This window comes from Anabrus simplex, chromosome 1 (genome assembly GCF_040414725.1).
Source record: "Anabrus simplex isolate iqAnaSimp1 chromosome 1, ASM4041472v1, whole genome shotgun sequence".
Taxonomy (NCBI): Eukaryota; Metazoa; Arthropoda; class Insecta; order Orthoptera; family Tettigoniidae; genus Anabrus; species Anabrus simplex.
Window position 1 is genome coordinate 1557232019 of NC_090265.1, and position 15268 is coordinate 1557247286.

General features: G+C 36.9%; 1 protein-coding gene and 1 pseudogene across 3 annotated transcripts in view; one reads left to right on the forward strand and one right to left on the reverse strand.

The window, feature by feature from the left end:
- LOC136880507 (RNA-binding protein Ro60) overlaps positions 1 to 15268 on the reverse strand; it is a 193697-nt gene that overhangs the window by 80250 nt on the left and 98179 nt on the right. For all 3 annotated transcript variants that reach the window (XM_067153306.2, XM_067153308.2, XM_067153307.2), the window contains exon 6: positions 372 to 577. In XM_067153306.2, the coding sequence (XP_067009407.2) occupies positions 372 to 577 (206 nt within the window). The remainder of the gene's footprint in view (positions 1 to 371; positions 578 to 15268) is intronic.
- LOC136858856 (ras-related protein Rab-31-like) lies at positions 13827 to 14519 on the forward strand (annotated as a pseudogene).

Sequence of the window (15268 nt, forward strand, 5' to 3'; positions counted from 1 at the left end):
AGTCCTTTTCAGCTACAGAACTCATTTTCAAAAGTTGAGTTTGGAAGGAGAGAGAGAGGCTATCATAGATCAAAAATGAAAAAAGGTAGTGAAACGAAATCTGATAACCACTTAAAGAAGTTCTGAAAGATACAGTATTTTAGAAAAAAAAAAAAAAAGCTGGTATACAGATTTATGGTATTAACAGATTTATCAGCAGAAATGAGATCAAGGTTTTCATGTGAGATGAGTTACATTCACACAGAAGATATCAACACGAAAACTTCTAATTGTAACAAAAAATGTATAAATTTCACATCAAGAATTCAAACTGAGAAAATTATATGGTTCCCAAATATTTTGTAAACTGAGTTTCAAAAAGCATTACTTACTTTCCAGACAGTTCGTAGTTTCTCAAAGCAATAAGCACCTGCGCAGGATGCACATTACTTTCCTCAAGAGCTGTTTGATTCTCTAGTGCATCTAGGACACGAGCTACTACTACGTGATTTCCTCTCAGGAAACGGAGTCGTGCCAATCGCTTTAGGTTCTTCAATAACACATCCAAGGGAAGGCAAGGCACTAGTGCTGTCCAAACCTGTGGGATCACATTTTAAAAATAATTCATTATATGCATTATACTATTCAAAACTAAGAAGGATTAGAGTAAATTCTAAACACTGTTCTTCTGAAACTGCACCCATATTGCCAAAGGCAAATATGGTGGAATATTTAATTCATATGTTTCATAGCAGAACTGAAGGAGAATTGGACATTTCTGGCAAGTATTGCGGAACTTCTAACAATAACCTACCATAGGAGCTGAAATACAAGGGCTGTTTTTCTTTCAACCTCTGATGGGCTATTAAAAAAGACACACTGACTAAAAATTATTTTACTACTAAAAGTTTGGTGGTAGTTTCATACTTATTTTTCTACATCAATCACCAAAACAATTTAAGCATTTGTCGTATCATGACAACTGCTTTTCTATGCCCTCTGCAAAGAAGTCTGCCGCCAGTAAGGTAAGGTGCGTCTGGACAGGCTCCTGAAGTTCTTTGTTGGTGGCGAAGCACTGTCCGCCCAACCATGTCTTAAATTCTCGAAAGAGGTGAAAATCACTAAGTGTGAAGTCTGGACTATACGGTGGATGGCTGAAAACTTCCCACTTGAATTGTTTGAGAAGATCTTTCCTCATTTTGGCACAGTGCGGTCCAGCATTGTCATGGATCAAAACCATGCTGGTTGAGAGCATGCCTCTTTGTTTTGAATCGCTCTGCAGAGGCGACAAAGTTTCACAATAAACTTCCTTTGCTATTGTTGTCCTCTGCTCCATAAAGTCCACAACAAGATACCTTTATGGTCCTAAAAAATGGTAGGCAACGTTTTCCTGTTGTTCAAGGTCAGTTTAAACTTTTTTGGCTTGTTTGGAGAAGAAGAATGCATCCACTGCTTAGACTGTTCTTTGGTTTCTGGAGTGTCATACAGGACCCAAGTTTCATTGCCAGTAATGATAGACTTTAAAAACTCTTCCCCCTCACTATGGAAACACATGAGAAACATTACGGCCGACACTATTTGCTGAGTTTTGTGAGCATCAGTCAATAATTTGGGGACCCAACGTGAACAAAGTTTCTGGAATCCTAAGTGTTGTGTCACAATTGTGTACAGAGATCTTGAAATGTCTGGGATTGCTGTAGAAAGTTCACTCACTGATCATAAGCCTTGACAAACTCATCAACATTCTCAGCTATGGGTACGGTAGCTACAGACTTGCATCCTTGCCCACCTTTGCCATGGATGTCTGTTCGCCCTTCTTTAAATTTCAGACACCATTCCTGTACACTACCATCACTCATAAAGTTTTCACCATACACTACACTCATTCTGCGATGGATTTCAACAGCGCTACATCCTTCTGCTTCTTTCGCAACTAACACTTGGCAGGAGTATTGATCTTAGAGGCCATGTTCCATTGCCAGTGGCTTGGAGAGAGCTAAGACACATTCTGTTACAATTGTTAACCAATTGGGCTACAAAAGTACTTAGCAAGAAGCAACCACACCTAGCGTGAGAAGCTGCTTATCGCTGCACCCTGGGAAACATAACTTTCTAAAACGTTCCACGCGTCTTTGTTAGAGAAACCTGAGATGTGCGAAGAGGAAAGAAGACCGACGAAATCCTTTGACTTAGGTGTGTAAACCCCAAACTAAAAACGGCAGAGCCAATCAAATTGCTCCATTCTTAAGCGCCGAATTTTCCCGCTGAGAATATTTAGTCTACTACAGGAGTTTGAGTAGTGTTACACATCAACTCTGGTGCTCATGTATCAGAGTGTATATAATTTCTGGAGAACTTTATTAATTTAATTACAATTAAACTGAAATGCTATCACCATGTGCACCTGATCACGCGTTGGGGACGTAAGTAGTAACAGAAATGGGCAAAGGACCGCCATCGACAGAGTTGCCGCCGCTTGGTTTAATGCTGCCCAAGCCCAGTTAAGTCGTACACCAATTTTCAGCACCGTACTGTGGTATCAGCTAAATTAGGAGCAGTGGACACCCGCTAATGATATGTCAAAGCCCATGAATTAATTAGTGACGTTCTGTAAAACACTGGAAGTTTGACATAGAATCACGTAGTCTGGCCAAAGGTTTATAACCAAGAGGTGAACTGAACTGCCCTCTCATTCTCAGTCGTTGCAGTCTCCTCAATCAGTCAGTCAGTCTATGAGCAGCCATGTTCTTCGTGTGTGCGTAAAGTATTCCTTAGTGTTCGCCTGACTTCGAGTCAACGCCAGGCAACCGACTATTCAAGACTTTCATCAATATCATTTGGAAATGTAACTGAACACACAAACTATATTTATTCACTTTTGAGTGGGGAGAGCAGGCTCTAAGCAAATGACTTTCTTAGCTTAATAATGCACCACTGCCTAGGACAATGTACGATCTCATAAGGCAATGTGCTAAATACAAGGCAGAGATAAAAGTAGGCAGTTTGTTCTAAAGACAGCTAAGTTGGAGGCTAAATTCAGCAGGGACAAGAGGAAAATTCTTAGCAGGAAGCAAAGGGGATAAATAACAACTGTCTGTGTATTAACCAGTCTCCAAGTTCGCTAGTGTGTCCCTGAGCTCATTAAGATTCTGTTAACCCGACAGGCAGAGGACAATGAACGAGGGGAATTTTGTAAACAATTGCTAGCTGGCCTTGTAGGACAGGAATCCCAATAACCAAGAATTTAATAGGGGCCACTTTCTTTCTCACAGAGCTAACCAGCTGGTAGGAAATGACTTAATTGCAGTAAAACTTCACACCACTATAATAGAATTGGATTGCTTTTGCAGATGGTATGTCCTTGTTTGCTGAAACAATGGAAGAAGTAAGGGAGCAAATCGTTGAACTCTAGAAACTAGCAGCTAAAATAGGTCTTCACATCTCCTTCGAAAGAACCATAATCATGTCAAACAACAAACATCCACATAAATACCTCAAAGTCCAAACAACAAAAGATTGAAATAGTAAAAGAAATCAAATATTTTGGGGAATGATTAGTTGGAATGCTGTGGAATGCAAAGCAATAGAATCCAGGAAAAAAAAAAAAATCTTTACTGGCCTTCCAACTAACAAAAGGTACATACAACAAGAAATCCCTTTAATGGGGGTCCAAAATTAAACATTATAAAACAGATGCCATTGATGCTTTCATGGCCCGTACTTATAGACCTGATAAAGGCTTTTGGGCTTATGCCGTGTCTAGAAAATAAGGTGAAATTCTTTACGTTTCGCAGAGAACTGTGCTCTACATCATCAGAAGAAAATCTTGACTGTCCACGAGAAAGGCTTATTAAACAATGAGCTTTTGAATTTAAACGTTATAATAGAAGTGGAAATGGTACGTTCACTCATCACCAGATGGCTCCCCAGACGTGGTACAGTGCTAGCGTTTGAAGCGGAAGCTGACAGAACCATCAAAATCAGTCTAAGAGGGTCACATAACATGTGTACGTAACATCTGACATTGACAAGTGTATGACATTGACACAAGCCTGGAATGAAACAGTGATTAAACCAGAAACACTGAACATGAATTTCAAGAACCTCAAAAAAAGGAAAATTTAAAGAAAGATCATAGGACCAAAATTTCAGGATAATAAGATAATATAAGGCAAGACTGGGCGACGCGCCGTACTGGTAGACTTGCCAGACCCCCTTCAATTTGAAAGTTTAGTGCTAGATGTTGCTATATGTGCTGAAAATAGTTGAATAAGGTCAATAGCAAAGGTTTCTGTCCCTTGAACGCACGCTTTCACATATATTTTCAATGTGTTGCTGGTTTTAAACATATAATATTTTCCTTGCAAAAGTTTTAGGGACTCCTTAATTTATTGTGTTTTTATCTGTGTTTTTTCAATTCCTTTACATTTAGTAGTTTTAATAGATTATACTGGATGTTGTGAAGGGTATGCATGAGAAATTCGCCATCACCACATCAATACAGCCTTGAAAGCAGGGTGCGGCCTCTGTCCCGTAGGTTTGGGACACGTGACGCAGTGCTCTCAAGGGTGACGCGCTGCACCTTGTATTGAGTTTTGTAGTGTACGAAATAGCTTTTACTTTACTTGTCAGTTATAAATTAAAAATGGCAATAAAAAAAATTGAAGGAGCAAAGCAACCCAATGGAGTACCATTGACCTGCTGGAGGCAGTAAACGAAATTAAGAAAGGGGAAGCCAGGTGTCGTTATGGTGTGCCGGAAAGAACTATACGCAGACTTAAATTCCTGCTGAAATCTAGCGGACGTATCGTTATAGAACACTTGATGTAGACTGATAATATAAATCACCATCTTTTCACTGATATGCATGATGACCTCATCTCGTGAGGATTCCGACAATTCATTCAAAGTGTTGAAACTTCTTACGAGTCGTAATTACTTTATCCGCTGTCACTTTGAAATACGATAGTGCATGGTACAGAAGCATGGCATGGTGCAGTTTAAATGAAAGAGAAGGAATTATCATAAACCAGCCAATAACAGCACCAAAACCAGACTGAACTGGGCGAAGTGACAGTGGATGCATAACATTAGGAATGGTGTGCGTGACCAAGTAACGGACGAAAAAACACACAAAAGTTCATGCCCTCATTCTCATGAACTAATCGTCCCATTAACCTGAGAGTTGTGTTAAATGAATATTTGAACAACTGTTCACAGTTCTTCTGCTTGAAGTTTCAGAGGCAATGATTATCCTACTTTTCGTGGCATTGTGAAATAGCCCATGCAATTACAAGAATGTCACCTTCATTCCGTATAAAATGTGGAAGGTCTCTTCTCCGAGAGAAAACTAAGATCATAAAGAATAAAGAAATACTGGGCACTAATAAAAAAAATTAAAAAAAACACACAGAGAAATGATTGATTCAATGTACCCCAAAGAGGACGAAACAAAAGAAGAAAGAATGAGGCTATCACCGGGAGTGCGTTAGGTTAGTATTAGAGCATAGGATTAATTTGAAGAGGAGTGTTACGTGTGTGCGATAAGTGAATCATGTGCTTTCAATGTATAATTAAGATGTGCCAATTCGGATATACACCAATTTTCACCACAACATGCTCATATCTACCATGGCTTAAGACCCTAGGAGGGGCAGACAGGACGTTATGGAATGGCCTGACATTGCGGCTTGGATGATGTGAGTACTAAATTACTGAAATGTTGTTTTAATGAATCTGTAAATAATTAATTATATCCGTGACCCTGCTGTCATCCAATAGATATAATTATGCCAACTTTTAATCTTGTGTTAGGAACGACAGCTAAAGTCACCTTAATAATAAATGTAATTTTAAGTACCATAAATTAAGGGCAAATTGTGAGTGAATTAAATTAAATCATTATCTGCTTTATGAGTAAGATTTCATTATATTCCTGTTTTGGGATATTTATTGTGGCACTTAAAAACATAAATTATATTTACCATGTCCATAATTTCAAAGTCATATGAGAATAATAATAATAATAATAATAATAATATGCATTTTGTGAATGAATAATTTGTGGTGATGGGTTACAATGATGATAATTATGATATTTGATGATGTGATTAACAGTAACTACTTGTGATTTTTTGAGAAGTCAGATAATAATATGTACAGTTTCATTGCCCTGATCTTATGGAAAACTAGGTATTACAACATCTATATTTGCCATGCACCGTAATAAAATGACAAAAATTATATAGTTGAGCAATACATCTGAAGAAAGTACGGACATATCGGATTAAATAGGCCGTGATTACGTTATAATAAAAATACGGATACATAGAATAAAAGAAGCCGTGAATGTGTCGAAAAGAATACCGATTTAATGAATCAAATAAGCCATGGCCAGGAAGTAAGACATTCAGACCTATAGAATCCACACGGCCGTGATTAAGAAAAATGCAGAATGTTTTAAATTGTTAAAATGACAAAGTGAACAATCAATCACGTTGAGCATCAAAACAAAATTATTCATGCAAAAATACGTCGCGTAAAGAAGGAGGAAGTTTCTACGGAGCAAGAATTGAAGAATAATTAGTACATCAAGTAATATTAGAAAGATATTACGCCAATCTACAACTTAATATCAAGGCTAACGAGGAGGAAAACTTAAAGAAAGGAGAAGAATAAATAAATTATTGGAGACTGAAGCTCAAACCGAAAGTTGACGCGAGTCACCTAATGAAAATAAGATATCGCTAGAAAGGCTAGAAGTTAAATAGAGTACCATTACAAAGCTTATAACTGAAAATTGACATTGAATTTTGGTAGAATAATCTGTTTAAAATTATAATTTAGGTACAAGAGAAGTTCTTGAAAAGACTGAATTGTTGAATAAGTTTTTATCACATGCAATCAACAGCCTCGACATGAATAACTAAATAATAATAATATAAGAGAATTTATTGGACTCCAACCTATTCAATACATTACAGGATGTTAACATTTTTAGTTTAACTAAAAAACTAGGAAATGGGGCAGACGTTCGATGGATACCGTACCAGCTGATTCTACAAGCCCGTGACTGGTTGCTACTGCCCATGTGTGATGCAGCTATCACCTGGAGCCAGCCAGCGATCCAAAGATGACCGAATTGGAATCTAGCCCAGTCCAGTAATGCCAGCAGATAAAAGCTAAGTTCCAAGCATTTTTATTTATTCAAGGTAACCATAAATGCTTAAATTTAAGATGTAGTGCATAGAGGTTAGTAGTGTGATTTTTGTGAAGGTCGTAATTTATATCTTCGAGATTTGATTTCAATGTGCAGTGTCTTTGCAAAGAAATTATCAATGCTTTAAAACCATGGATGTAGGCAATCTTCGATTACGTAAACTAATATCCTTATGTAGGGATGCTCATAGTCAAATGCGAAGAGATTGAAAAACGATGCTTCGACGATTACCAAAGACAAGTGTAACGCATAATATAATCTAACTGTAATGCGGAATGGAGTTGGATGTTTTCGTTGGTTATTAAGACTGGGTTATCGCCAGTACGTGACTACATGTAAGTAAATATGAACCTGATTTGCTCATACATGTATTTCTTTTTCAGCAAAGGGTGATTGTGTGTATTTGAGTAGAAATTTAACCCATTAATGCATCGTTGTCATTTGAGAGTGGAATGTTGAGACAATACACCGCTAAAGGAGAGATGATTGATATTTATATGTGTAATTAAGAGTTTATACGTTGTAATGATGAGGGATATATTTGTTGATATGAATAATGCAGTTATAATGTTTACGGTTGGTATATGGAGAGAGTTATGTATTTGTGATTTATTGGTAGTAATTACGTGACATGATACTAACCATTAAATATAACTGACGTGTTTGCGGCATGATTTAAATAGCAGCATAAGATTTTCTTTTTTTTTTGTTGATAGGATATTCACACGGTGAAATACGTTACAGAATCCGTAGGCTGATAACCATATACAGTCATCAAAAATAAAATCTCCAGATAATAAATATTAAGGTGTAAACCTGAATTCTTCTAGGAGGATTTCACATGTTGTAATGAGTCTTGTTTGGTATTTGTTGTCGAAGCCATGATTTGATGAAAGGAAGCATCTTCTTAATTTAAGTATCTGCCATTGACAAATAGATATTGTCACCAACTGTATTCTCTAGAATTCCATGAAATAGTAATTGAACTTAGATGCGATCGTGAATCTCGATAGATGTAAGACCTGATAGGATAATGGTTATAATTTATTATTAGGCGATACCTACATTTATTTCTTAGGAAATAATATGGATATATATATCCAGTAACATGGTGAAACTGATTTTTTTTTAATGCATCGGAATATATTTAGAATAGCCATTTGGAGCTATAATATTAGGAACTGTGTTTTCTCTGCTAGTGTTACAATTGAAAATCAATCGAAGAAGAATGAGAAGATTAATGACTTAACGTAAACAAGAATAAGCATTTTTGAGATTTTAGAATTTTGATTTTAACCACTTTTAATTTATTTACTTATGCTTTTATTCACATTTTAACTTACTTGATACTTTAATTTCATGAATATCCAGCAAGATTGCTACCTAATGAGATTGATAATTACGACTTATGAAACTACGTAAACTTTTCTTTGTTTTATGTTGTGAGAACCATAATTCTTTAATAAAAAGAATGGTTAAGTTCAAACAAAGACTTTATTGGTTTATCTTTTGAAAGAAAAGAAGTTGAATGTAATTGAATTGAATATTATATCAATATATTCATTCATCCCAAAGTAATTCATGATCATGAATAAATCAAGAATTTATAAATTTAAATTATTATTATTGCAATTTATTTTCATTATTATAGCAGATCAGCTTACATTGAATTCTTGCAGGATTATTTTTGGTTGAATGAGTTTGGATGATTTTTATTGATATTTAAGGATGGAAGGAATTACTGGTAAATTAAATGAAAGGATATGCGGGTTCCCAGTCGATCTCATGTAAAAAAAAATTATTGATGCACATTAGCTACCCCTGAGAGGTATCATGTAGCAAATCGGAGAATATTTTGACACTTACAGTGAAACGTGGAATGGAGATAATGACTTTAATCGGAACTTATACAGGTGTAATGAATTTATTATACACCGATTAATGGAAATAAACATAGCTGCCGATCCTGAGCATCATTTTTAATGCATGATCCATTCAGTTGATTCCAATACGTGATGTAATCGAAAGAGGGGAAACAGCCGGTGCAATACAAGGGTCATTCATCGTGGCGCAAGAAAGAGGTTCCCCCGAAGGAGGATAATAATAATAACAATAATAATAATAATAATAACAACAACAGCAATAGCCTTTGTGGCTCAGGTTGCAGTGCGCCGGCCTCTCACCGCTGAGTTCTGTGGTTCAAATCCCGGTCACTCCATGTGAGATTTGTGCTGGACAAAGCGGAGGTGGGACAGGTTTTTCTCCGGGTACTCTGGTTTTCCAGTGTGTAAAATAAAGTATTGATTAGGTGAAGAACTCATCCTTCATACTTCTTTCTTCTCTGTATTCGTGTCAGAAGTATCAACTTTACTTATAGATATTTAACAAAAAACAACAAGATATCTACATTCCTACTATACAAATATACAAGTCTATTATACAATCACAGATAGAGCAACAATATTCGAGAGCTAGATGATGCTTGCCCAGTATTGGGCGACGTCAACAGCGTTGGGGGAGGCTGCAATCAAGTCTTTCATAGTGCACATTGAAGGACATAAAACACACTGACATAGATGTTGGATCGTCTGCTGCTCTCCGCAATCACAAAGTGATGAATCACTTGAGAAGCCCCACTTCCGCAAATTTATTTTTCTGCCGACTTCCGTACGGAGTCGGTTAAGGGCTTTCCATACTGTCCACTTCTCCTGGTGTCCACATGGAAGACTTTCCTTCGGCTCTATCCAGTTGGAAAGGTGGTGGATTCTTTCTTTCCACATTGTGACTCTAGCATTCTCTGCTTTCCCCTCGAGGTTAACTGATGTGTGGAGAAAACTTGTGTGCTTGAACTATCAATACGGACTATGAATCTAATCGATTATAGAATCCCAACCAACCAGGCAAAAAACATTGCATTTAGATAACAGAACCTGAAAATTAAAATAGCGATTGTGATCAAGAACATTGCCTTTTTAAGAGAATGCCTGTCTAGTAACCTAGTACCGAATTTCCTTAAGAGATACAATAATAAACACAGGAACGCCAACCAGACACGGAACATACAGAAAAAGACTAACAAAATATGGTTATCAGAAGAAATAAAATTCCTCTATAGGAAAAAACAATACCTCAATACCAAACTCTATGAAACACACCTAGAAGCTTCCCATGTTTTACCTCATAGCTTTTGGGACAATTTCCAACAAATAACCCAAGACAAAATAACTAACCTAGCAATCCGGAAACAGAACACATTGGATAGAAAGCTGCACTAAAACAGTCACAAATCCAAAACAAGCAAAACAGTAACAACCCCTTCAAACACAACAAGAGAATGAAAACACTTTTCACCCACCCAGCATGAATTTAACAGAACACACTTCAATCAATCAATCAATCAATCAATCAATCAATCAATCAATCAATCAATCAATACTGATCTGCATTCGCCCAGGTGGCAGATTCCCTATCTGTTGCTTTCCTAGCCTTTTCCTAAATGATTTCAAAGAAATTGGAAATTTATTGAACGTCTCCCTTGGTAAGTTATTCCAATCCCTAACTCCCTTTCCTATAAATGAATATTTGCCCCAGTTTGTCCTCTTGAATTCCAACTTTATCTTCATATTGTGATCTTTCCTACTTTTATAAACGCCATTCAAACTTATTCGTCTACTAATGTCATTCCACGCCAACTCTCCGACTTAGTCGAACAGCTCTTCTTCTTTCTCTCAATTCTTCCCAACCCAAACTTTGCAACATTTTTGTAACGCTACTCTTTTGTCGGAAATCACCCAGAACAAATCGAGCTGTTTTTCTTTGGATTTTTTCCAGTTCTTGAATCAGGTAATCCTGGTGAGGGTCCCATACACTGGAACAATACTCTAGTTGGGGTCTTACCAGAGACTTATATGCCCTCTCCTTTACATCCTTACTACAACCCCTAAACACCCTCATAACCATGTGCCGAGATCTGTACCCTTTATTTACAATCCCATTTATGTGATTACCCAATGAAGATCTTTCCTTATATTAACACCTAGATACTTACAATGATCCCCAAAAGGAACTTTCACCCCATCAACGCAGTAATTAAAACTGAGAGGACTTTTCCTATTTGTGAAACTCACAGCCTGACTTTTAACCCCGTTTATCAACATACCATTGCCTGCTGTCCATCTCACAACATTTTCGAGGTCACGCTGCAGTTGCTCACAATCTTGTAACTTATTTATCACTCTATAGAGAATAACATCATCCGCAGAAACAGAAACTAATATATTGTGCAAAGGACTTAAACACAATTGGGTAAACACATCAACCTTCCGTAACCTCGCAACCATCATCGCTGAACCTGAAAATGCCCTAAATAAAGTCCCCCATGATTTACGCAATGAGATCAGACACAATGTTAAGAAGAAATTACCGTGATAAATAAACAAGATTAACAACAACAGCAGCTATAAAAGCAAAACTGATAACGCTCAACTCAGGAAACTCAAAGACAAAATTAAACATAATCTATTAATAACAAAGGCAGACAGAGGTAATACCACAGTCATCATCGGCAGAAACAAATACATCACTAAAACGAAACAATGTTTCCTAGATGACACTTTTCAAATCAAACGAAAAGATCCAACTGCCAGTATCCAAAGAAATCTAAAAACATTACTGAAAAACACCAACTTTCCCCTTAACGAGCAAGAAACCACGAAGCTGACCATAATGAATCCACAACTGCCGACTGCGAAAGCCTACCCTAAGATCCACAAAGATGATGTACCCATGAGGCCGATCATAAATTATAGATCAAGCTTGACTTACAAATTATCACACTTCATATAAAAAAATTTCAAATAACACTACAGATTCGTAGCCAAGAAATCAGTACGAAACTCAATAGAATTCTGTAACATCACCAAAGAGCCGAAAATCGAACAACACCACGTCCTAGCATCATATGATATCATTAACATGTACCCTAACATACCCACACAGAAAACAATAAGACTAATAGAATCAAATTTAAAAAATCACAGTAATCTAAGCATCCTCGAAATAGATGAATTCATTAATTTACTTGAATTTGCCCTAAACAATAATTACTTTAGATTCCACAACACTATCTACAAACAGCAAGGCCTTCCCATGGGTTCACCAGCTTCAGGAATATTAGCTGAGATCTACATAGACCACTTATAACACTCAGAAGTTAACAAAATTAACAATATATCATTCTGGTGCAGATTTGTAGACGATATCTTCATTGTTATAGACTGCAGGTCCACAAACAAAAACAACATACTTGAACAGCTAAACAAAATAAATCCACATATAAAATTTACTATGGAAACTGAGAAAGATCACACTTTGAACTATCTTGACTTATCTATCACTAAAACTGAAGACCACTTAACGTACAAAATCTATAGGAAACCTACACAAACCTCCAACACAATAAAAATTGTGAGAGAGAGAGAGAGAGAGAGAGAGAGAGACACACACACACATACTACATGATGATGATGCTCAATATAATGGAAGATTTTTCCATCAGCATGGACCAATAGGCTAATCCTAACTTAAACGAAATCACAGATAAAACAAACATTCTTTTCAACACAGCCATACCCATTCTAAAAGACGTATATTTAAAAATAATCAGCAAACACGAACCCACACACACCCCACTCCACACGACCCTCTCCACAAGTTGCTTCTCCTCCCCACCACCTCTCTTTCTTAATGCCACGACAGCCACAAGACGTACATGCAACAATGTGCAGCACGCTCCTAACTATGTTCGAGGACATTGCGCGCGCTCTCTTTCAAACAGACACACACACACTCTCTCTCTCAAACACAACCTATTTAACAGGCACTCTCTATCAGTTATTCTAATTCCTACCTTCATTTTCTTCTTTCTCAGATTTTTTAAATTTACCTGAGGGAACACAAGTATGAAGAGTGGAGCACCCACAACTCACTTTCATTGATTTCAATGTCGCACACAGCAACGTAAACCTCAACAAGGAAGTCTAATATATATAATAAGAGCACACGAATGTGCATGAAGTTTTAGGGAGTCAGACCTCCTTACTGTACTCTTTCAATGATCTAGTTCAATTTTTGCAGTACATGAAGTGATATCTTTCACACGGTTTGTCACATAAGTTGCATATGCACTGACTGACTGGCTCATGGAAGTGTTTTGTTTTACACAGTTTGTGGTGGAATTTGTCAATAGCGAGTCTTGTGATGGTGCTTCGCATGCTCTGGTTGGGTTTGGTCCAGCCTCTGTCAATCATTGCATTTGTACTATAGAATTCGATCCAGATTTCTTCTCTTTTGCATTTTCTCTCATTGAGCACGTCTTCTGCTGGTCTAGTGGATGGGAGTAGGGATGTCTTTAAGTCTTTGATGAGGAAAGTATCGTTGGCTAGTGCGTATATTAGTCTTGATGGTGCATATTTTGAAGTCCCTAATGCTACTTTCAGGAATCTCGCTTTCACTGATTCCATTAATTTTATGTCCTTTGTTGGTTGTTGCCAGGTGATTGATATTCCATATGTCAGTCTATTTTTTAGCCATTTCTAATGAGAGGTTTGTTAGGTTTCTAATTTCGTAGATGGCTGTGATTGCAGTTACTGCTCTGTCTTTGATGTGTGCGCTGAAACTACATCCTGAAGGTTGCAGTGTAATGCCTAGCTACTTGAAATGGTTGTTCAGCCATCACATCAGTCCCACTATTGGTGCCTCTTTTTTTACCTGTAAGCTTAACATAGAAGACATCAGAGTTAAATTACAGGTATGGGATAATGCTGGACAGGAGAGGTTTCGCTCCATGGCTCCAATGTATTATCGTAATGCCAATGCCGCTCTTTTAGTGTTTGACATCACTCAGTATCACACATTTACTTCAATTAAGTCATGGGACAAAGAATGATAGCATAATGTAGAAGAGCTGATGGTCCTTTGTGTAGTTGGGAACAAAACAGACCTTGCCTCTGATCGTAAAGTAAGCCGAGAAGAAGCATTCCAATATGCTCAGAGTATTGGTGGAAATTACTTCGAGTCATCGGCATTGCAGGATTATGGTATTTAAGAACTGCTCTTCAACACTGCCATGGGTCTTATCCGCCTCAGAGAATATTCACTTTGTTCAAGTCTTCGTGTCTATGACTCAGTGGATGGTGCAAATTTGAAACCTAACAATGTGTTCTCTGGTACGACGACAGTGGAAGCCATTGCAGAAGCTACTGGTTGTGACCATAGTGCTAATGCTTATGCTGTCACTGAAAGATCACCCATGTTTTGTTAAGTGGGTGTTGTATGAATGTTCAAATGTTAATGTGATACTCTCTGCAATTAATGTTACTTTTATTCTTCAGGATGCATAATACTGTGTATTTAACCCAAGGCCCAACGTTGCGCCAATGCAACATTTTATTTTTGTCTTTGCCCCGACTTAAGGTTGCAGTGAATTATAACTAAGTATCAATATATTGAAGGAACATCCCGGAAATATTGTTGATCCAGTTGTCCACGCTAAATACATGTAATGGCATTTTTTATTGAATTTTTTAAGATTGAAAAAAAAATCACATGTACCCAGCTTGAGTTCTGAAATTTTTTTTCAGAAATAGAATAGATATTTTGTGTGTTTTTATATATTCAAATTTTATAGACATACCTCCAAGACAATAGGTCTTTTTCATGCAATGAATCAATCACCTTAAGCCTCTTTTTGAAATTTATAATAATGTTGCATTTACGCAATTTTTGGGATTAACAAGGATGTATTTCTGATTCGTAGACTGCTCACTTGAGTGTACTTGCAACTCTGTTCCTTCTTTCATTGTTGAAGCGTGCGTTTGTAATGCAGTGAGGAAGCATGAAACTGTAATTGTGTTCTGATAAAAAAACAATATCACAAGAAAGGTACCGTATGCTAAACTGTATAAAAAATGAATTATTTTATAAATAGGACTTTTTTTTGTTTGCTGTGGAATTATGAATAACATCTTTGGTATTTATATTAGGATTTCATTGTTTTCCGAAAAGTGTCAC